The 24,408-nt window shown below is 46.2% G+C and overlaps 1 protein-coding gene across 2 annotated transcripts; it reads left to right on the top strand.

Annotated features, from left to right (window-relative positions):
- Positions 1–113: 113 nt before the first annotated feature.
- On the top strand, positions 114–23,666 carry LOC144099552 (uncharacterized). 2 transcript variants are annotated; one of them, XM_077632945.1, is made up of 2 exons: positions 114–153; positions 9,909–23,666. In XM_077632945.1, exon 2 carries the CDS (start codon positions 9,987–9,989, stop codon positions 13,671–13,673), a length of 3,687 nt encoding a protein of 1,228 aa, XP_077489071.1. In that variant the 5' UTR covers positions 114–153; positions 9,909–9,986; the 3' UTR covers positions 13,674–23,666. The 2 variants fall into 2 exon arrangements, with proteins under 2 accessions (XP_077489071.1, XP_077489070.1); XM_077632944.1 differs by lacking the exon at positions 114–153 and adding an exon at positions 1,599–1,802.
- Positions 23,667–24,408: the final 742 nt, after the last annotated feature.

The following is a 24,408-nucleotide window of genomic DNA, read 5'->3' on the forward strand; positions in this document are numbered from 1 at the left end:
GTTGTTTTTATTCAGCGCGGAAAACCTTTATCAATGATGATGACAATGATTAAAAGACAATTGATTGGTGGTGACATCTGATGGCCAGGCAGTGCACTCAAAGTTCCTCGGGAAACGAAGCGACGAAGCCGTCATGGAGGTGCGCGGAGAATGGTGAGCTTCCTGGCATATATTTCTCAACCGCTTTCTGATACATGTCTCTTGCGGAAATTTCAAAATGCTAACAGCGCCACGTCGATCAAAGCTCCGGATTCGAGGATTAACAAAGCGAGTGCTCAGTGCATACGCGAGGAATTTTATCTTGCTCGCGATAGGCCCTATTATCCTCGAACAAAGGTATCAGCTTCCGTGAGCGAGGATGCGGAAGGTGACATGTTTTTGCACAGCGCTGTTTTGCTCTACAAGGCGGAAAAATAAATCGCCTTCTCAGAGAAATAAAAACACGTATAGAACACACGCTTGCACGCTCCTGAACGATTGCGAATTGGTTTCATGGCGTCGTGAATAACTGAACGCACGGATGTCGCGCAAATAGCGTCGGTACATATGCAGAAAAGAAATACGCAAAAAAAATTCGGGTTGGTATAGGTATCCGCTGCCTTGACCTTTCATGCGAGCTTAAGTGCACTTCTGATATAGACTGAACACGTAGAGCCTTCCTTGCCAATATGTAGTGCAGCAGGCGCGCGTTACGTGATCATGCGCGGAAAACAGTACATAAACACATACAGATGTTCATGTTTTTATGCACTACATAAATAAGATGCAGATACAAGCAGATAATTGTCTGCAAGAAGTCTGCTTGCAGTTTGCAAAAATCCGTATAATAGTTAAGCTAATTTGTTTCGCTTGTTTTTGTTGTGCTTTCCCGCATGACTTCAATGTGCGAGGAAAAGCCTGCTTTACAAACACGATGCGACTTTTTTTTATTGTTTTCGCGGTTTTTGCGGACGGAGAGGATCGACTTGCATTTACTGGAGCCGTTGTAAGAAGATAAAGGCAGAGCCGGCTTTTGTAAGTCGATGAGAAGGCGTGAGACGATGGTATCAGCACGTCGATCACTTCACCTAAAAAGCTAATGAACCGCGGAAGACGGCATCGCTACCACTCGACCAACACATGCATATTTATGGGCGCTTTTCCCAAGCGTAAAAAAGCGGCGTGGACGTCACTGAAGTCAAAAATACTTTAGTCAATTGTCTTGAACCAAGATGGCCTCTTTTAAAGGCTCACCAAGCAGCGTGGTCCCACGTAAAGCCTCCGCGCTATAACCCGTACGTGATCTATGCCATAGCAGACGCCAAAGGCGCCCCCTCACTTTGTGCTTGTTTTTTAAGCCTGGCTCAGGAGCGTTTGCCAGGCCGTGCGCGTACGCGGAAAACACGGGGAACCCAACTGCCAGCGAGGGAACAATGCCTGCGCTTTGTAACGCGTGAACCGCTTAAGTACACGGATTGTGTTGCGCAAAAGAAACACACATGCGAAGTTGCAGACGACGGGGTCTCCAACGGCCCTTTGCCCACCTGCCAGCGCTAAAGTCACGTGACCTCAGTTCAGCCAATCGGCGCCACGCGAGGTGAAGCCGCCCCGCGCCGCCGCCGAGTTTCAAACGGCTGCGGACAGGTGAATAATTTCGATCGCGGAGGCCCCTGTCTGGACGTGAGCCCTTGAAGACCCGGACAGATGTCAGCCGAAAGCAACGGTCGCTCCCGGACGGTGTTCCCATCGGCGTGCTGAAACTCTCGCTTTGCACCGCTGTGAACTACCACTGAAAGTGCAGCTGCAAGTGCGGGCGCGGTCAGGTGAGCCTGCGGCCGCTTCGCGAGCACCGATTACAGGCATGCTGATCCGGTCTGCGCGTGTTGAACGCGATCATGTGGATGGCAATCAAACACTCGCGATCCGATAGGCGCAGCGGAACTAGCGGAACCGTCCGCGTGCAACTACTGCCATTGTCCTCTACATCGCTATTCACTCATATATTACTGTTACTGATTCATATTTGAACAGCGCAATAAAACAACGGAGCGCTAGTGGTGTCCCGTTGTTCTATTGCGCTGTTCAAATATGACTTTACTGTCTGAATTGTTACACCTGAAAGCTCATGCCAACTGAGCGCGGAGCTTGTGCAAACTGACAAACAGAACCTTCGTCACATGTACCCAGAGACGAAACGGCAAATCAAAACCCGTTATGTCCGCTTTCTTTTGAAACTTTGTTTTTAAAATTTATTTCCAGATACTTCTGGTGTTCTTTGAAAATCTAAAAATAACCGAAGGATGACGTACAGACTAACGTACGTACGTAGATTACTTGTGTGGCCGCCATCAGAAATGCACCCCAGGTCGTGTTCCAGCAGGCAATGAAGTTTTGCAACTTTACGGAGTTGCAAGGTAGCCTGTGGCGGTTTGGGTGGAATCTTTTTTTTTTTTTGGTACACTGAGCACCAAAGGCGAAAATATGAAATGGCCAGGATTATAAAGGGCACTTGTTTTCAAGTGGTGCCGCCTCAAGGCAGGTGATTTCACAAATGGTCGCACTTGCTTTCAAGTGGCAACACATGAATGCAAGTGCTTTGCAAAGTGGGGTCACTAGAGTGGAAGTGGCCACAGCTGGGCATCAAGTGGAACCACAATCCATATATGTGAACATTTGAATATTCAGCAAACAAGGCAGAACTAATATGATTCTTATAACAAAAGCTGTCAGTCACTTAACCTACTAAATTGTATTCATCATTTGCACAATCACTATGGTTGAAACTATATGACATAATTGCATTCAATGAGCATGCGCCACTGACCCCAGTATGAATGTTTCATAAGTGGCATGTATAAATGGGAGCAGAAGTGTGTTCTGTAGATGTACACAGCTAATGTTATTAGTGTCTGACCATAGTATGCGTTTCTTGTGCACAATATGGTTGTGTGTGTATCTCGACTTCTATGACAGCGGATGCAATCCTGTTTCCAATGTTCCTGTGAAAACGTTGGCACCAGTCTGAGCGTCGCCCTGCAGTCCTCACAAATCAGTTTTGTTGATTAAAGGCATGATTGGAACCAATTTCAAAATCCAATTGGAACTAACTGAAATATCCAATCAATTCCAATCCGTTACAATGTTTATTTTTTAAACCAGGAAGTTTCAAATGGTCCCGCTTTGCCAAGTGGTCCCTCTTATAAGCGGTCCCACTTTAAAAATTTTTACTTATATAGTGTAGCCACGACACTGTGACTGCATTATTTCATTGCCATTATGGAAATCAGATCAGTTTTTCATTTCCACACAGTTTTTGGATACCACACATAACCAATAAGCTAATATATGCCTTGAAAAATTGTACAACATAACATTTATGGTGTTTACCTCGTTGGTGGTGGCCATGAGTGGGGCCAAATTCAGGAGCTTCACAACTTGGGCAAGTGTCAAAACACTGTTTTTGATTTCATCCAGACCGTCACCGCTGTAAGCCCCTCGATTAGTAACCTCACAAGCATTCAACACAGCTGGTCATATCAGCTCAATAAACATTTTAACACAATTACCCCATTTCAGCCGTGTGATGACCAGCGTCCCCTCTCGTATGGTGGCTGACAAACTTAGCCCATCAAAGGCTTCATTCCTCCACGTACTTGACAGGTGGAACCACTTTGTGGTCATCGTTTAGAAGCGACAAATTTTAAATCTAATAACCCGCGATTGTAATTGTTTGGAGGTGGCATGGCATTGCCATTTCTAGATGCCTACGAGGAAAGACCTCCCCAGTAGATCAGCTAGCTTGAATTGAACGTCTACCAGTCCCAGTTTAAAGCCAAAGCAGACAGTTACGTTGGGTTTGATGGTGCATTAGGATTCGAGGTCGTCTTGTACAAAGAGGTGCCCCAGCTGCAAGCAAACTTGAGCCTAGCCTGCTGTGCTGGTAGGAACTGCGAACATGCAATATTTCTATTTGATGCCACACTAGGAGTTAAATGAATCTACCCGAGAGATGCCCATTCCTGCTGGTACTGTACTAGTCACTGTGTGATTCCTATTGGAACCAGATGGTGTGAAGTTGTACTTTGGGGTCACACAAACTAACTTCAGTCAAATTTCTCTGTGCATTCTCAGATGGGAGTCTTATGGATGCCAGATCCAATATTTTCAGCTAGCGCCAGTTCTACTCACACTTGTGGTACCATCTGGTCGCCTACTGCAGCCCTTTCCTTTGTAGAAAATTCTGATTGTAATCACACTGGCAGATAATAGTTTAACAAGCCACTTTAAATGGAATCATCTTATTTTCAGTATCGCAGCTGACTGTCACATCCTGTGGCACGTGCATAAAGGTGTCTATGCATGCTCCAAAAGTAGCTCTTCAGCATAACATCATTTCCTGTCTGCTATGGATCATTCCTTAATGTAAATGCTTGCTACAATGAAGTCGCCTCCCAAAGTGGGTGATTCTGTATGTTCTCAATGGCTTTGCCAATATTGGAAGATTCATTAAAGAAGAAAAAATTATCCATCATACAACACCTCAGTCAGAAATAAAACACCTGTGTAGCCAAAATATGGGTTTTTGAATGAGAGATTCTTGTTCTTGCTCAAGGGATACATGTTGTTCCAAAAGTAAAGGCACTGGCTAAGAAGACATTGCTCAATTCATTTTAAGCACTGGTGCCAAATGGCAAACTTGTGGCCTATAATAAAGTGAGCAAATTGTGAGTCGATGAGTCAAAGTGCTTCGGAAGATAATAGCGCAAAAATAAAAACACACAAAAAGCTGTGGAAGATGTAGGACAAGTGCCAGCGCTAAGTGCAAGTACAGAAAAAAGTATTGTCTTGAATCATGGAGGCGGGTAAATGACTGTGGCAGATGGTTGGTCAAACCATTCAGTTCATTTAATTGCATGTGCGAATGCTTTGGCTTGCTCGGGCGCCAAGGCAAGCAGCTTTCATAATGTAGCTCACACGAAGTAGTGCTCAGCTGCTTAAAGCTGTGTGGCAGGTCCAAGTTTTGCTGTCTTCTGGAACTCTATCAGTATCCATGCAATGTGCTGATGCCCAGCTGGATGACCTTCCAGTCCATCTGCTTGAAGCCTGACATGCTCAAGCCAAGCAGTGAAGAACTGCACACCTGGCGTGAGGCCATGGAGCAGAGTCATTTGGTTTTACTTGGCTCCCCCCAAGAAAGAAAGGCTAGCTGGAACTTGCAAAAATAGAAGTGGTCCCCATACATGGTCTCTGGAAGTTCCAACTGGTCGTTTTTGACAGGGTGCTAGCATGGACCACAAAAACAATAATCATCATTGGTTAGAAGGAAAGGCAGGGTGCAGCGACAGTCTCACTCTCAATGGACACCCCAACCAAACCATAAGAAAAGGGATGAAGGAGTGAAAGAAGCAAGCACCATGGTGGAGGGCTTCTGATTAAAATTGACCATCCCGAGATTTTTAACCCTTTCAGTCCAGAATTTTTTTGCACAGTACTAGAATTTTTTTTATTGACTAATCCAACTTCTTTCGTTGCATTATGGGGTTTATAATAAGGAAGTGATTACTCATTGACATTCACCCAAGCGCAGCAATACGGCTACAAAGGAAAGCTATACAGCTTCCGCAGAAACTTCGTAGTTAAAGAAAAAAAATAGCCCAAGTCCCACAGTGACTCGGGCTATGAGGGAAGCCACAGTGAAGGGCTACGGATAATTTCGACCACCCGGGGTTCTTGAACGTGCACTGGCATCGCACAGTACACGGGCCTCTAGCATTTCACCCTTATCAAAGCGAAACCACCGCGGCCGAGATTGAACCCGCACCTTTCAGGTCAGCAGCCAAGCACCATAACCACTGAGCCACCGCGGCAGCTGCAGCTTTTTTACTAGCCAGCACACCAAAAAAATATAAGTGAGGTAGGACACATGTGCAGGTACCCGAAACTAAGGGTGCCAGGTCCCAGTGATTGCAACAGTCAGGGACTTGGTGCATGATCTTTTCCCTATGTCACTCAGCAAAAGAATAATTTTATACAACAGAAATAATGTCTTGCTTACTGCAAGCATATTTTAAGCTTAAAGAGAGCAATCAGCGTGCACGAAAAACTTGAAGTAGTTTCTTCCCTTTCATAAGCATGAATTTGCATTTTGTTTGTTTCAATTCAAGGTTCGTTTATAGCATGTTTAGGGTACAAGGTTATAAAAACACTGGAATACAGAACGAGGTCCCAAAGTCAGAGACTGTGGACGAGACCTCCTGTAAGAACAACTGTAAAAGAGAATATACAGTCAGCAGATGCAAAAATTTTAAAGTTGTTGGCATCAGTAAAGAGCAGTAAGATACGAGAAAGGATGCAAACACTTATTTGAATGAAAAATGATTACACACCTAATAGCGTACAGAACAACGCAAAACAAAAATCACAGAATGATATAAATAAAAAAACTAGTACCATTTACCATGAGAAATGCTATTAGGGGGACTGTAAAAACTGACGAAGAGCGATTTAAAGGCACAGATATTTGATGATTGTTTAATGGTTAACTGGTAATGAGTTCCATAATGTGGTAGCAGAGAAACGAACTGTTTGTTTTCCATAATTAGTGTTAGGTTTAGGGAGTAAGAAGTTATTGTGATTAGCAAAACGTGCGTCATTGCGATGCAGATTTTGGTCACTGGTAGTTAGCGAAAAAGGAAGTAGCTCTCCAACAGATTTGTACATAAGGGTACATAATTTGTAGTCGAATATTTTGGGCACAGATGAAATATTGTGTAATAGGAGCAGACAAGGGGCATTTACAGAGTAGTGACTATAAGTGAAAATGCAAATTGCCTGATTTTGGACAGTTTGAATAGAAGATAAATGCGAATGATAAACGTTTCCCCAAGATGAAATGCAATACTGAATGTGGGAGTGGATGAACGAATAATAGAGGGAAATGAGAATGGGCACATGAAAATACGGGCGAACTTTAATTAGTACTCTAGTACCGTACGCCATTTTTTGGGAAATGGATGTGATGTGGGTCTGAAATTTAAGATGTTTGCCCAGTACTACACCTAGAAAGGATACGTGATCAGCTGAAAGGATCGAGCTTGAGCCTATGCTAACAGACGGGTTTTCGAAAAGAATTTTATGAGGTGACCTAAAAACTATAAAGCTAGATTTGGATGCATTAATGGACAGCAAAATTATATCTGCACCAAACGAATACATTCTGAGCATCAATGTTAAGTTTATCAACCACTTTATTTATATGTGAATCCGAGGTTAAGATTGTTGTGTCATCAGCATAAAGAAAACATTTGGAATTATACAGACACCTAGGGAGGTCACTGATATATAATAAAAATAGAAGAGGGCCAAGAAGGGAACCTTGCGGAACTCCAACGTTAGTAGTCTTGAATTTTGAGTATGTTCCCCGAGATGAACACGGCTTGTTTTCTATTGAATAAATAGCTAGAAATTAATTCTGGATTTCCAAGCACAACTCTCAAGATTGCACCATTGGTGATTCTTGGCCTCAAATAACCAACGAAAATTTGGTTGTACCAAACACTCTTGACCACTGACCGCCCACAAAAGCTGTGCCTTTTCCATGGATGCAGTGCGGAACATGATTGCCTTCCGCTATTTTTGTGTTCACAGAACCAATTGTTGTCAGTGTGCCTAATGCACTTGCAGTGGATACGAACAAGCCAAGTTTTCACCTTTTTCCTTTTCTATTACTCCCAAGTTCGGATATTCTTCTTCCTTTTCTGCATCCACATCTACTAACTTCTACGTCTGCAAATTTACACACAAAGATGTTTTCATAATTAAACAAAGATCCAAGAAGCAATTTCCTTGCTGGAAGAAAAAAACCATGACACTGGTATGAAGATGCCCTTCCAGCCTCACTAGTTAGAAAGCAATGATGCATTCATCAGGTCCAGAGATTTTCGTGTGGTTCAGTTCAGGATAAAAAATATCACAACCTCTCCATCTCTCTCACGGCGTGCTTCATTAGTTTTAAGCACCACCTTCTTCGTCATTTTCCAAAGAATAGCACAAGAGAGTGAAAAGCGGAGCCGATATCAAAAAAGGGAGGACTTTCTGTAGCAATTTCAGTTTTGATCTCAATGACTTCTACAAATAAGAGACATAAAATAAATAAATTGACAGGACGATCACGAAACCTGATGTGAGAAAACTGCGAGAGCAACCTTTGATGCTTTCGCTCTAAGCCGAGGCTACACACAGCCGACAGAATTTTTCTGCAGGGTGGAGAATGGGTGAAATATCTGATGGAAGACTGGAAGACTGCTGGTTTTCTCATTGTGTCTTTGAATAAGGCTTTGCCATCTCTTTTTCGTTCCACTGCTGCATGGGCTTATAGTGGGTGGTAGGTGGAGATAGGTGGTTTAGTGGTGGGTGGCACTTCTAGAGGGTAGAGTTGGGTGGCTGGGTGGTGAAGGTGGATGTGGGCGGGGGATGGAGAGCGGCAGTGCATGGCTGGTGCTTCTGGAGGGTGGGGTGTCACTCTCAGAGGCTTGACACATACAATGCAGGTATTTTAATGCAATAGTGTTAAGGCTCCCGTTCTGCAGAAGATCTGGCATCGTTGTCGGCCATTGTGAGCGAAAAATCCCCGGAGATGCAGTCTAGGTCACGTGACTTTGTGGCATCATCACAACCTGCCCACCGGATTGTGAGCAAACTGACCAGCATGGCAGGTGGCAGTGAAATTAAGGTTGCTTTGGAAGAGCAACCCGAGTCTTACAAACCCCGCTGGTGGCTGTGTTTGTGCTTGTCAGGCATGTGTGTAACAGCCACCTGCCGGGACAGTGGTGAATCGCTGTACTAGGTCAGGAACAGTACGAGGACTCCCCGCGATCTCTGAATATAAAGTAGAGAATGACGACCAATTCCACATATATGAGCATTAACCCATTATTGCTATTCAAATAACTTCCATCCATGAACAGTGGATCTGAACACAGGACCTGAAGTGGAAACCAAAGTGAAGACTGAAGTGCTATCGCACCTAATTCGCATTGACCTAACTACATAAAATGACTGTCATTTTTCCTTTCACCACAATGGCACCTGATGATCGCAACTGATAAAATGAGCAATTCTTCATCAAAAGCATGGAGGGCATGTCCCAGTGGGCACACACAAAGGAAAGAAATCCTGCACATTTGGATGCAGACAATCAGCCTCACTCATGCAGTGACAGTGATAGCTGGGTGAAGCATGTATCTCCTGTATTATGAGAGGTAGTTTGGTTTGGTTTATATGCGTTTAACTTCCCAAAGCGACTCAGGCTATGAGAGACGTTGTAGTGAAGAGCTCCGGAAATTTCGACCGCCTGGTGTTCTTTAAGGTGCACTGACATCGCACACTACACGGGCCTCTAGAATTTCGCCTTTATCGAAAATCGACCGCCGCAGCCAGGATCGAACCCGCGTCTTTCGGGTCAGCAGCCGAGCGCCATAACCACTCAGCCACCGCGGCGGCTATGAGAGGTAGGTTTCGGCAGTTGTTAAAGTACCCTTATCTCTGTGCTTGGAAGATACCTGAGTGTCTGACAAATGGTTCCACTGCTGCACACAAAGGTGCGTCCCAAGCGTAGCTAGCAATAAGCGAGAGACCAAGCATATGTATAGGTGCTTGTCTCTTGTGGCTTTGTCACATGTGTGTATTTCATTTCCTGTCATTTTCAGTCAGGCAGTGCTTGTCAGGCATGTGTCACCTTTGCCTTCCTATGTGGGTGCCTTTTGGTTTGCATTGCCGAGTTTTTCTTGACCACATCTTTAAAACAGCTAAATCTGGTACCTAGACAGGTCGGCACATTACCCTAGCAAACTCACCCTGTGACCTAGATGTGGGTTGTGTGATAGACCTTTCTGTGACCAGTGTTCTTGTGTGGCTTCCCTCCTGTGCAGAGCAGTGGCAAGGGCCCGCTGCCAACAGGATGAACCCTGGCCAACAAGTGCCAAGCAGAAAGCACCGCTGCTGCCTTCATGGAAGTGCCGGGAGCTCTCCTCACTCTCCTCCTCTTTACCTCCTGCACTGCTGCACCACTGCAGCAGGGAGCAGCCACCAAGCCAGAGCACGAAGAGCTGGCCTCGCTGGAGGCAGGCTCACCTACACCCCGACCACCAGCAGTAACACAAGCACTGGAGTCAGCTAACACCGCTAAGTCCCAAGACACACTGCAAGCGGCCAATGCAACATTCACTACCCTGCAGCAGGCTGATGCCTCCCCCGAGTTTCTTGACGAGGGGGTCACGACAGAGGCAACAACCATCTCACGCAGGAAGGGGGAGGTCAGCAAAGATGTCACAACACGCAGTGGAGAGGAGGATTTAGTGACTGTTTCAATGCAAGCATTTGAAACGCCCTTCCCGGTTTCCTACCAACAAGCCACTACACAAGGTTTCCTGGAATCAGATGAAGACGTACTTGACTATGAACTGAGCTCCCTCAAGAACAAGCCAGCAGACAGATCGGTGACAGTACCAGACACCCCAGTGAGCAGAAGCAGTGTGGCTCCCACAACAGAGGAGGAAAGCACCCTGAAGGAAGTAGTGCAACTGGTAAAACCAACACATGCCTCCGGCATCAGCGATCTGTCTGTTGCTCACATCGATGAGGCACCCACATCTTCTCCGAACACTTTCCTTGTTGAGGTGACAACGCCACTGTCTACCTCAGCTCCGACTGCCAGCAGTGAAACTAACAGCAAAAATGTGCACCTTTCTGCTGGACATTCTGTGGAAGCACCAGGTATTACAAAACTGACTAGTAAGATTTCACCTAGTGAAAAGCCCAGTGCAACAATAAGTGCCATCCAAAAGTATTCCAAAGTACAAAGCCTTGCGCAGATCACTCCAGATGCTGATCCATCAACTATTGTGGCCACGGAGTCAGCTGTTGTACCGAAAATGGAGGAAAGGACCAAGGGCTCCACAACTGAAAGCAGTGAGGATTTCCAGCGAGCTTTTGCATTTAGTACACTGGCATCCAGTGAAGAACCAGACACCAGTGGAGAGGAAGATGTCGAATTGCAGTTAGAGAGCCTTGTGATAACACAGAGCCCTACAATAGGGCCATCAAAAACCCAAAGCTCGACCAAGATGCCTTCGACTGCCATCTTTACAAATGTTCCATTACCTCTTGATGATGACTTATTGACTCGAACTGCAATCGCACAAAGCAACACAGTGAACGAGAGTTCCTACTTGGAACCTGTGACAGATAAGTTACCTGCCATAGAAAGTGTAAGCAAAGCAACTGAGGGGCAGTCTACACAAGGTCACCTAGAGAACACATCAGCCCTTGGTACAGAGCAGCCAGATGTGCGACCAAAGCAGCAGCCTCCACTAAACAGCTCAAATGAAATGACTACAGTCATAGCACTCGAGCATGCTACTGTGCCATTGGTTCAGAAAAGTACCAGCCAAACAAGTGACAATGAATATTCAAGCATTACGCTGCCATCTACATACAGTTATCCCCTTGAAAACATGAAACCAAATGCCACTGCTGGCATAGCGGCTGAGCCAATATGGGAAGCCAACACAGTTTCGCAGGAACTTCCTGTTGTCTACAACACATCAGTGCAAAGTTCTTCACCGCAGGTTGACTCTGTAGCCTTACTCCAGTCAACAAGCACTATTGCAACCTTAGCGACTCCTGACATTTCATTAGACGCCATTCCAACCAAAGCATCAGAGGACTTGGAAACACAAAATCCACCACATCAGGCAAGTACTCCTGAACAAGAAAAAACGACTAGAACATCCACGGAGGCATTTAACCCAACCTACAATGATGAAATGCTCTATACTGAGGTCTCAAAAGACAGCACACAACCAACGACATACACCTCTCCAGACGAAATGCTTATTTCACAGTCATCAAATGACAACACCGCCTTTCCTTCAACCTATGCTTTTGATGTCACAACCCAAGGATTCAATGCAGAAAGCACTACAGAGATAGCACAATCACAAAGTGTGGAAAATGGAACAGTCACGGTATTGCCAACTGAGTCAAGTGCCGAGCTAAGTACAGAGTTTGCTGATAATGGTAACGATACCACTTTAGATGTCAGCACAAGTCCCAGTAATTTTACAGAACCCGATGTGACTGGAGGTTCAACACTTGAGAGCATACCTAAAGCTGAGATAAGTGAGCTTGCTAGCACTACTGCCACAAGCTTAGAGATCCAGGAAGTAACGCCACAGGGAGGTGATTCTTTGCACGGAAGTGAGTCGCCACAGCTGGTTCCAAAACAGTCCACTTCAACAGAACACGTGCTCCAGAAAGAAACTGAGACAACGCACAGAGAGCTTGAAACAACGCAGGCACCGAGTGGTATTACGCAAGCCAGCATTCCTTCTGACCTCCCAGCCAGCGTAAGTGATTCACCCGCTATTCTGATTGCCGAGCTGACAAGTGCACTGCCTTCACCGGCCAATGAACAGCTCTCATCACTTCCTCCAGTAAGCGTGAAGGATACGACACTAGAGCCATTGCCAGCTGTAGGCACTCCAGACAACAGCAGTGCTTCCCCGGCTGTCCCAATAAGCGTCGCTCCTGAACGGGCGGCAACGGTTCCGCCTGAGCTCACAAGCTGGGACGACGATTCCTCGACTCCGGCTGCACCGCCAACTCGTGCGACCACCACAGAGCCGACTGCACCACCGGCTTCTGCCACTCCGCCAGCCTTCCCGACGACCTCGCCGGCCCCGCGCAAGGAAGTCGGGGCCGCTCCGGGCTGCGTGCCCCTGGAGCCCCCTCGGAGCCCGACGCACGAGTTCCGGCTCGTGTTCAACACGTCGGCCGAGTTCTCGTGGGAGCAGGTGGAGGCCCTGGAGCAGCGCATCCAGCGGTTCGCCCGCGACGACGTCTGCCCGCGCCGCTTCGCGCGCACCGCGTTCGAGCTGGGCCCCCCGCACGTGCTCAGCTGGACCGACCCGTCGGCCAACTCGAGCTGGTGCGACCGCGCCGCCGTCGACGCCCTGCTGCGCACCATGCGCGCCGACTCGGGCCACCCGACGCCCGAGGTGACGCGCGCCTTCTACCCGGAGTTCAAGATCGTCGGCGTAGAGCTGCGCTACCGAGGCGCCTGCGCCGACCGCCGGGGCACCGTCGTGGTCCCCGTCGCGGCCACCGTGGTCGGGGTGGTCCTCTCGGCGGCGCTGCTGGCCGGCCTGGCGACCCTGCTCTGGCGGGCGCTGCGGCTCGTGCCCTCGCGGTCGCGCAAGCTCGACGTCACGGCGCCCGCGGCGCAGCCCTCGTTCGACCTGAAGCAGCGGCGGCCCATCCTGCTGCCAGGGGAGAGCCGGGCAGCTGCGGCCACCAACGGCACGCCCAGCAAGAGCCCGCACACAAAGCCCAACCCGCCGTTCGTGGTGGACACGGACTTTTGCTACATCAACCCAAACTTCCTGGAGGTGGTGAAGCCCTCGCCGCCACCCCCGCCGCCCTACCGGCGGTCGCTGGACCGGCGCGTACGCAGCCTCGAGGCCGTGCTGCCGGCGCCGCCTCCGAGGCCCCCCCACGGGCCACACTCGACGCTGGGAAGCCGCAGCCTGCGCAATGCCACCGCGGCCGAGCAGGACGAAGGCACGTCGTCCAGCTCCGGAGTGGAGTCCGACGCCCAGCCCTCAGGCGAGGCCAAGTCCAACGAGAGTAGCTGAACGAGCCGGCTCTAGCTACCTGGTCGGCCATGTAGTTAGTCGCAGCGGTCGCACTTCGTTGAGCAGTCCGCCAGGACGATAACTTCCGACACATTCGGCCAGAGCTACAAAAATGTCAAGAATGGAAATAACGAAATATTTTTCACTCTGGTAAAAAAACCAGCCACAAAAAATGCACAGTACAGTGAGTGGCAATCAGTGCAGAGGTTTGGGGAACAGCTGATTCAACCAAGAAAATGCATTTAGCCGAGCGCACCCCTCGCCCTCTGTGTTCTGCTGCATGTAAGAGCTGCAGCGGCATAAAGACTGCGCCCATGCGTTTTTTCCGTTGCGACGATGGAGCAGGGCCCTTAGACGCAGCGTGCACATGCTACACTTCATAGGTTTTCTGTGCACAGCTGTGCTCACTGTACATTATGCAGACATAGTTCAAAGCAAGTGAAAGAAGGAAACGTCCATAGCTAAATCTTCTGCTGCCTGCTTCGCATTGTGCATCAAGTGCTTGCTTTTTTTTTTGCACTGCACAAGAAAAAAAGGTTAGAAAACGCTTCATAGTCATGCAATAATCATAAAAGCTGATGCCATCCTACTCAGCACTGCAGCTGAAAAGAAAAAAATGGAGACTCTACATTAGTTCTGCATGAACATACAGCTCAGCAGACTAATTACTGACATGCTGTGTTTTGCTCAGTTGTGTCCATGCAGTGTTTCGTTAACACACTTTGAAATCAGTTGAAAAAAGCTCAGAAATCCTCATTGTGTTGCAACACGTACTATGTGACGCTGAGAGAGCAGATTTGTCCTAGCATTCTAACTGCACTCTTCATGCCGTTCAGTCATGATACGTCACCGAAGTTAATGAAGGTTTTTCTTTTCTTTTTTTTTTCTAAATGAATTCTAACTGGGCACCTATGTCCCTACAATTTGAACGAGTACAATGCACCATGAGCTACTTTGTAATACATGAAGGGCTGTGCTCTGAAATCTTTCCATAGTCACGGCATCTGTGTGGACTGTGTAACACTCAGATTGTGAATTTTAGATGTGTTGCTTGCTGTGGCAGCTAGAGAAGCGTGTCTTTGCCTTAAGTTGTGCCCTATGTGGGGCAGCAGTTGTGTGTGTGTGTACGTGCTTGCATATCTGTGTGTGTGTGAACATTTCTGTTGAACCATTCCTGCTTGTCTGGTGACTGGACTTGTGACGTCAAAAACCACCTCAGCTGTCATGCTGCTGAAGTGTGGCAGAGTCTCACGGTTTTACTCAGTTACACTGCCAGCTGACAAGTGTGCTTTCCCAGTGAACTTTTTATAACTGCACATGGTGTTCACCTCAGAGGCATTACGTGTGCCAGCAGATTACGTGTTCTTGATTCGGATTCACATCTAGCATGCTGCATGATGAGCAACGCCATTAGCTGAATGCATCACTTCTCTAGCTGCTTAGTAATGACACCCAGATGTGTCTATCTCATGCTATCAGATGCAGTACTGAAATGTCTAATCGTGGCGTGCTTGGATGTAATGAGCACCCACAAGTTAGCTGTAGAGAAAATGTCACACTGGCTTAGAACAGCTGCGCTGAAAGCTCGCATTACAGCTGATAGTGTAATGAGAGCTTGTGGAAGGTATACAAGTAGTGCGCCTGCAAAGGGATATCACTCTGCCACGCATTGCCCATACTTATCGAAGCCTCGGTGAGGGTTTTGGTGAAAATATGGTGCGGTATAAAACTACATGCTTGGCATTGCAAATCATGGGCAATGCAGTCAGGCGTTCAGTTATTGAACTCTGATTATAATTTTTACTGAAGGCGAACTATTTTTGGGCGAGGTTAGGGCCAGAGCAAATAAGCGTGCCAGCCATGCGTCGTTGCTCTGCTGCATGTCACTTTTACCTCTCAAGGTCTCGGTGAAGGGTTGGATGAAATCGTGGTAAGGGGTGCAGGATATTGCCAGTAGCGTGTACTCGAGTCACAGTGCAACGAAAGATGCCTGTCTATACTCTGGAGGTAGGACAAACTACTTTCCGGGCATACTAGCTCTGGCAATGCTGCACGCCATGAATGAAAGCAATATAGGTGATTGCAGCAAAAGCAAGTGTGGTGTTCTGTCTGCTAAGTAATGATCCTAGTGATGTGAATCTGGCAGACTGTGCACTTGAGCAGCAAGGCTGCTTCCAGAGTGCTTTCTGTGGTGGATGCCATCACTGCAGCTCACCCAGCTTTATTTTTGCACTGTGGTTGTATATAGAAGACTTTGACAGTGAAACTGCGATGTTTTAGAGCACTGCCTATAATGCTGGCCTGCAGTAAACATGCAAGCTGTGCCCCACTGTTTATGCACAGTGTGACCATGTGGCTTCATGTGCAGCTAGCCGAGTGACTGCGCTGCCACCTAGAAACACCACTTGAAGAGCTGGACAGAAAAATGAGATGTAACCAACTCAACACGCACTGTCAATCAAAATTCGCTGGAAGCACAACAGATGCATATGTAAGCAAACACACTAGTTACATTTGTGACAGGGAAAAAAAGGCGATGTTAGGTAACAAATTGAAAGAAAGCTCAACTCAAGTAGGCACATGCACAAGGCATACCTTAACTTTTGAAGCCTCTTTGAAGACTTGTAGTCCTGGCCTGATATCCTTGGAGAGATATGTGCTTGATCATCAGAGCCAACTATACTATCATGTGCAGTCAATCATACTGTGTCAGGTCTTGGTAAGGAAACGACCCATTAGCGTGCTTTCCTGAGCAATGTTTTTGTTTTACAATGTTGTTAGATTTAGCCCTATCTTTATTGTCCTAATACCCATGCAGCTGGTGTTACTGCATAGATATATATGCTTGTTGTGCTTTGAGTACATTTTTGATTTGGAGTCAGCACTTGATCAGATAGTTAATGCTCAAGCAGAGTTTTGCCAGTCCATGCATACTAGGCACTGCTCTGGAAAGACTGCAGTGAAGACTATGCATTCCAGAGCTACTTTATTCCAAGCTCCTAGTCCCCCGTGCATTAGTCCTGCGCTTGTGTCCTGTCTGATGATTTGTTTAACAGAGAGCTCACATTAGTGAGCACACACTATTTATTAAAATATCTTAGAAGTGTCTATGTGTGTATTAGTGGCTTGAGTGTCCCTGAGTAGAGTCATTGAGAGCCAGGATGCAACTAGTGCTGAAAGTTTCCTGTTTGTTTATTTCACTGCCCTCTAAAGGAACTGTGGTGGCATGTGACACATTTTTGAGACCAAAGCGCTATGAACAATGAAACGCGTGAAGCAAAATGCTGCTGACAGATCATCTCTTGTGCACTGATTTACTCAGAGCGTGGAATTCAGATCGCTCATAAGCAGGCAACCATGAATATGTGAACTACTAGAAGAGTGGTAATTGGGTTGCCCAACTATGACCGACTTGCTTGTCCAGCATGAGTTACAAGTGTTTCATTTCGCTGCTGCTGTCTATTATTAACACTTGTATGCATGTGCGACTCATTTCTATTTTCCCATCCCCCTCCTTTTGCTGCTGTTGTGTATATACGTGGGTGTACCTTGCTTGCACCAAAGCCACCTATACCGGCCATGCAGTCTGCCTTACCAAACGCACCTCAACGCAGGCCTGTCGAATTAGTGCATGCCATGTGCCATGATTGCACGTAATGAGCGCAAGGGCACCCAGCTAGTCTCTCCATTAATGACCTTCCAATACGTCTTACCAGCAATGGATCAGAGTAGCTTAATAATAGTGAAACACCTTCTCAACAAGTTAAGCGAGTGCAATACAGTAAAATTCTTGCTTCCAGATTACATGCGAGTGATAGATGTAGGGGCCACACATTTGAGCCTGTGGCTTGCACATATCCTGTGCTCGGCACTTTGTAGGCATAATCTCTCTCTCAGAATGCAGGATTCGAACCACACTCGTCTCACTCTGTTCCACAACCTACTCATTCTTTGTGATTGCCGTATAAAATTTTACTTTCGACGTCCTTGATTGCACTGCTTCATGCTTTGTGCTGTTTTAAATGTGCACTAATATTTCAGCAGCCAAAAAAGCTGCACATCTCTGGATACTTCAGGGCTACTCCATGAGCAATACTGGTTACAAACACATCGAACTCATTTTTCAGGTTGCACTAGCCCACTGCCGGACGGCTCAAACAGCACATGCTCATAGTGCAACCCTGCATTGTCTGTAGTGATTGTGAATTGCTCAGCAGCGCCTTTTGACTCTCCATCAACGACGCATTCTTGGCCCAATTCTTATGCACCTGTTCCCGTGCAGTTCTCACTGTTTCTTTTTTCCCACTATGTAAGTTAACTCAAAACTGCCTGCACTTAAAAGATCTCAAGTGGCTGTCACAGCTCCTTGACCTCTCTGGACGGAAATTCCAACATGTTGGTTGAAAAAGAACCCCTATCATTGCTCATGACAAAACAGTAGGAACTATGCAAGCAGCCGGACTCCCTTTTGAAGGCCGTACATGGTCTCGGTTAGTTTCCTGCACACCTGCCTGTCTCGAAAGAATTGCGGCTGTAACTTTTGGCTCACAGATGTGCCTGAGGAAACAGTACACCTGTAAAACAAGTGCCACAGGATCTTCTTCACCACTTGAGTTTGACAAATGCATCATTTGCCAATGTCTCAATGATGGAGCAGTGGCTTTGTTACACGTGGCATATTCGCCAAACTAAGCATGTCTAGTGGAGCTTTTTAACGATTCATTTTCATGTCGCATTCCTGTGGGCCTCCTTTTCTTGCAGCATCGAAATGTGACCAGAATTTCATGTTTCAATAGGTGAATGCAAGGAGCCTTTCTTTGGACGTGAAGCAGTGCGAAATTGTTCAGAGCAAGGCACAAAATGGCAAACACTGGTTTATTCACATTTGTGACGGATTAACATCACCTGCACTGAGTGCCTGAAGTAAGCAATCAATTGACGACGTCAAGTCAAGCAAAGTAACTGTCTAATAGGAAAGAAAGCTACTCTCATACACTTGACATTTGCCCTTGGGTCACCACATAACTTGGCAGACTAAGTAAAATGCTGACCAAACTGCAGCAATACTCTACAGAATGCAGAAGCTGCAAGACAGCACCTGATATATTTAGTCAGTCTTGGCTGACCTGCTGTCAATGACAGGCTAGTTCTATGTTACCAGTAATACAAAGGTGACCTTGGAAGGACAAATGTTTCTTTGAGCTTTATTCTTTATTCAATAATTACCCCGCATTGCCCGAAGGCGTTACAGCAGGGGGGTTACAAATTAGCAAAAAAGACATCTTCATTAACAGAGCACAATTGCACTTCCAATAAGTGACTCCACTGTTGCAGTCTTGACAAAAAAAGCAAGTTTGCTAAGAAATTTGGGTTCACTAACGGACAAGTGTGTGCATCCAGTTGGGCTCTTGAGAAGCAAACATTAGCAGTTCATCGTATTTAAGGCTGTCTAAAAGGCCTGGGTTAGGGATGTTTCTATGACCTGCAGGTTATTGTAAAACAATCCAAGTGAAAAAAAGAAAGGAACTGTGGTACCGCGTGCAGGTGTTCTTACTGTTAGTTCTTTTCACATGACGAAGTTTACCTTGGTTGAGTAAGGTTGCGCTGGTGAGTCGGCTATACTGAAAAATGAAAATAAAAGCCCCAACCTATTTCCACTTGTTCCTCTGCTTCTAACACCCTGTAACCAACAAAATCTCATTCAAACCAGGCACTCCAGTGAGTGATGAGTTGTACAATCGTACATTACCTGCATTTGTTATCAGTGCCATAGGGAAGCCATGCTCGAAGGCAACAGACTATAGTTGGATACAAGTTAAGTCTGCAGTGAAGCAATGCCTGCATTCAAGACTGCCATGCAGAATTCCTCTACATCATAAAAATAGCACGCTGTTAATGCTTTTCTTATTATGTTAACAAAGGAGCTAATAAGACAAAATTGCAAGCTCAGGAGTTTTTATTTCTGTGCCTTATTTGAGGTAGTCAATCACTGAAAAGTGGTTTTTGTTTACTGTTGTGATTGGTCAGTGGAGTAACACATGCTGCCACAGGCCATGGCCCATTGTAACCAACTACTGTTCCTCTAAGTTGCATCCTACTACAGTGAAAGCAGAGGCAGTGCTGTACTGTTAGTAGCTTGGTGACGTGCTGCAAACAGCAAGTTCTGTTTTTACTGGCAGGAGGAATGCTTGCCTGTGATTTACACGTTGCTGGTGACAGGAAACGACAGAGTTCATGTCTGTTGTTTTATTTCTTGGTCCCACCATTACTGTACTGTTTTCTCGCTTCTTTTGGTGCAGTAAAATAAGCACATTCCGCAGGAGCACTTGATATGCTGCTTGACATGTGCAGCTGGGAAAATGGAGCAAGAAATGTGGTGCCCATTGCTGCTGCATAGGGCTGGCAACTTTAATGAAACAGTGGGTCCAGAGTTTGTAACTGAAGCTGAATATACTTTGAAAGAGACCTGTACACAGACCTGTGCCCTGTACGAGTGTGGTGATGTGACCCAGGTTTCTGAGAGAATGCGTCTGGAATAAACTGGTCTCCCCAACCTGTGGTCTGACTCCGCACCTGGGTTCGTTGCTAGTACTCCGCTATACTCGATCTCACCACTTCTTGTGGTGAAGCGGGAATGACAAGCATAAAGCAACACCTTCCAGCAATGTGGCTTGCAAGCATGTGAGACTAGTTCACTTGACATTCGTACCTTCCACTACACTGTAAGAAGTACTGTGTGTGTCCTACATAATGCGAGCCTAGAATAGAGAAGAAAAACCAATACAAACTGCCGAAATAAAAGTAGTCACACATCTTTGGCAGTCACAGCATAAACTCGGCAATATATTTTACTTCACACCAACATTATCGGGTTAAAATTATTTCATCTGCTTACCTATTAAGGTGCCCTGCATAAATTGAGTTAAGGATTAAAATATAAATGCTGCCAAAATATAAGTAAAGCCGAATTTGGTGGAAGCTGCAGAAAGCACTCACAAATGTATTTTATTTCATGCAAATGTGATCAATTAAGATTATTCAGTTCACACTTAAACTAGGGGTGTGCAAATATTCAAAATTTATGATTAGCTTGTGAATAGCTTTTACTATTAAATTCAATTTGCATCTAATTTTTACTATTTGAATAATAACTCGCTGCTAATTATGGCAGCACATCTAAATGCTGCTCACTAACTAGTTACAGTAACTAGCTCGTCACATCAAGAAAGCTAACAGTCACAGAAGCCGAGGAAAGCATAGGGGAATGAAAAGACAAACAAAAGTACTCCCGCGGAGGCGCACGGCGTCCCGGCTACGCAGCTCGGGGGTGCAACTGTACAGAACGCAACTCCAAACGGCAAACAAAAGTCTCCCCTGAAGACGCCTGGCGTCCCGGCAAAGCGGCTTTGGGTGCAAATGTAAAAAAAAAAGCACAAGCAAAAGAAACGCAAGCAGGTGCACATGACAACCTAACAATGCCCATATAGTATCCAGAATTGGTCATTCTCTACTTTACATTCATAGATCCCTGTGAGTCCTCATACCGCTCCTGGCACACTGGTGCAGTGGCAGGTGGCTGTTTCAAGCACCAATGAGACTTGTGAGACCCAGGTTGCTTTTCCCAAGCAACCTCTCACGACCAATCATTCCTTTAACTGCAACCTGCCACGGTGGGCAAGTTGTGACGACGTCACAAGGTCACGTGACCTATTTGGCAGGCGGCACATTCCATATGCCTGCTCCGGATGTGAGGCTTCAAACGGTTACCAATGCCGATGCCAAACGATTTTTACCGACATGGGCATACTAACACTCTTGCATTAAAACAGGCTCAAGTGTACCTGCAGACACTCCAAGTTGGGAACAGCAAATAGTTGATATCTAAAAAAAGTGGAAACTTTATAACTGGCACAGCCAATGAGGGCTGAAACTGGAGGCTAATAAAAAAGCTCAAGGTGAGAGTAAGGACAGTGCAGCAAGTGGTCAAAAGGAGAATGACAGGTGGAAAATTAAGAGGCTCAAAGAGAACACAGCAAATTAGGCAACATCACATGCAGCTTGATGACATTCTAGCTGAAATTAAGAAACAGTTCTGTTTGCCATGCGGGTCGAGCTGTCTTGCTGGGCACAACTAGACTGTTCATGAAAGTTCGCAATCACATGCAGCAGATGCTAGTGTTTGAGGCTCTTTGATATGATGCGAGCTCATTATCTGCATAAAGTTCTCAGTCTTGCTCAAATAGAACCCTGCCAGTAGTCATGACCTTTCTGGTCTCAACAACTGCCAAACACGTGTGTCCCCATTGCTGACACCAAGTTTTGTTTCCCCAACGGCACAAGTTCGCCCAGTTATAAGAGTTTGCTTTGAAAGCCTTCATCTGTTTGTGTGCTTGTCGTCACCACAGTGGCAGTATAATGCACAGAGCAGCGGCAGTCACCTTTTACTGTGACAGGCTGGGCACCGAGGAATTGAAACATTTGAAGGTGGAAGGTACTGAGGTATACCGGGATGAAATGATGAGGTGCAGAATTTTCCTGGCAAGGGCAGCTAAGCTGGCACAGCACTAGGCATGATGCCAGCACAAAGAAATGCACTTCCGAGTAGACCTGCCCTTGCAACCACATACACGACTGCAAAAGGCACTACATACAGCTGGCTCTGGAACTGCGAATCATTTTGAGAACAGAAAAGAATACACAGTTGTACTCTATCTAAAGGCAGCACAACTGCTAATGGCATCCTTGCGGCATGCACGTGTCATGCCAAAATATCATCATCATCAGCCTGACTACAGCCACTGCAGGGCAAAGGCCTCTCCCATGTCTCTCCAATTAACGCTGTCCTTTGCCACGTGTGCCCACCCTATGCCCACAATCTTCCTAATCTCATCGGCCCACCTGCGGGCAGCTCAGGCACACGCGCCTCGGCACCTTACGTCGTTGACCGAATTGATTTCTTTGCGCAGATCGCTGCTCATCGCTCGGTGAAAATTCCATCTTCATGGCTGTGCAATAACTTCGTCACCTTGAGCTGGATCCATTATCAACTTAGCGGGGTGGAAGCTGCAATCACAAGACCGGAACAGGACGGAACCTCATCACAACAAGCGGGCGTGAACTTCCGGGGCAAGCCTTCATAAGCAAGCTGCGTTCCTGGACCTCATCACAACTGCGGGCAACTCAGGCACACGCGCCTCGGCACCTTACGTCGTTGACCGAATTGATTTCTTTGCGCAGGTACGTTCTTTTCCTGAGTTTTTCCCGAGCGCGTTCCTGAGCTGCCCTGCGGTGTGTTTTTTTTTTTGCCTTGAGATGGGTGATAAACAGCCATCAACTATTAAAGAAGTAGCAAAGATGCTCTCAGAACTTTCCACAAAGTTTGACGACCACAAAGCTAACGTTGTGTCAGAACTGCAAGACATCAAACAGTCGCTGTCGTTCATAAATGAAAAATTTGAAGAATTCAAGTCCACCGTAGAAGACATGAAGCGGGAACAACAGACACTGAAAACAGAAAAAAACGATCTTAGAGCAGCCCTAGAGAGTGCAAAAACTGAGATCGTAGAGTTAAAGCAGTATTCAAGACAACAGAACATCGAAATCAAAGGACTACCCCTCAGAACTGACGAAAAACTTGCTGACGCCTTAATGCAGTTTGGTGAAACGCGCGGTGTTCCAATATCCAGCTCTGATATTGATGTGATTCATCGCGTACCCGGAAAGGACAAGAAAAATCCAAACGTGATCGTGAGGCTCACATCTCGTTCCGTGCGTAGTAGAATTCTACACGTAGTGAAAAAGATCAGTTTGTCTCCGGTGGACTTTGGCTACGAAGGCACAGACACAGTCTATATTAATGAGCACCTCTGTCCTGAGTATAAGGTATTGCTTGTGAAAGCAATTGCACGAAAGCGAGAAAAGGGCTGGAAGTTCACCTGGGTCACTAATGGAAAGATCCTTGCTAGGAAGGCCGAGAACTCGAACGTGATTCAGATCCGTTCCGAGGCAGACTTAGCTCTGATCTGTTAAACCAAAATCGACCGTAAATCATGGACAGTGTGCATCTAGCAAACCAATTTATGAAAAAAAAAAGCATGTGCTTCTCTGCTTCATTGCAATGTTCGAAGCTTGAATAAGAATATAGATGTCTGCTGTCTAATGGCTGAGCACTCATTTACGTTTGACTACGTAGCCGTTTCTGAAACTTGGCTACATGAAGGGGAATTCCACAATATCCAAGGGTTCAATTTTTTTTCCTGTAGTAGAAAAACTTCTACGAGAGGCGGTGGAGTTGGCCTATACGTGAAAACGTCGTTGCATTCCTCGCTTCTTCCTGGGTTGACAAATTCATATTCTGCTGGCTTTGATTTTTTGGTTGTTCAGTGTATGAACCTTACAATTGCTGTCGTATATCGTGCTCCAAGTAGCTCTCTATCACTCTTCTTTGACCATTTTGAATCGCTGCTCATGAACTTATCTAATCTAAGAGTCAAAGTATTAATCTGTGGTGATTTAAATATTGACTGTTTAAGTGATAACAGTGTGGTATATACTAACTTATTACAGTCATATGGCTTCAGTAATGTAGTTATAGGCCCTACACGTGTGACTCCCATTTCTTCGACGTCATTGGATCATATAATCTGCAATTTCGACACATCATCTAGTTTGAGCTCCATATATAAAGCATCCCTTACAGATCATTATCCTGTTGCGATATTTTTTCCTCTGGAAC

Source organism: Amblyomma americanum, chromosome 7, assembly GCF_052857255.1.
Source record: "Amblyomma americanum isolate KBUSLIRL-KWMA chromosome 7, ASM5285725v1, whole genome shotgun sequence".
Classification (NCBI taxonomy): domain Eukaryota; kingdom Metazoa; phylum Arthropoda; class Arachnida; order Ixodida; family Ixodidae; genus Amblyomma; species Amblyomma americanum.

Coding starts and splice junctions, on each gene's coding strand:
- LOC144099552 (XM_077632945.1), top strand. CDS start 9,987: ATGGAAGTGCCGGGAGCTCTCCTCACTCTCCTCCTCTTTACCTCCTGC.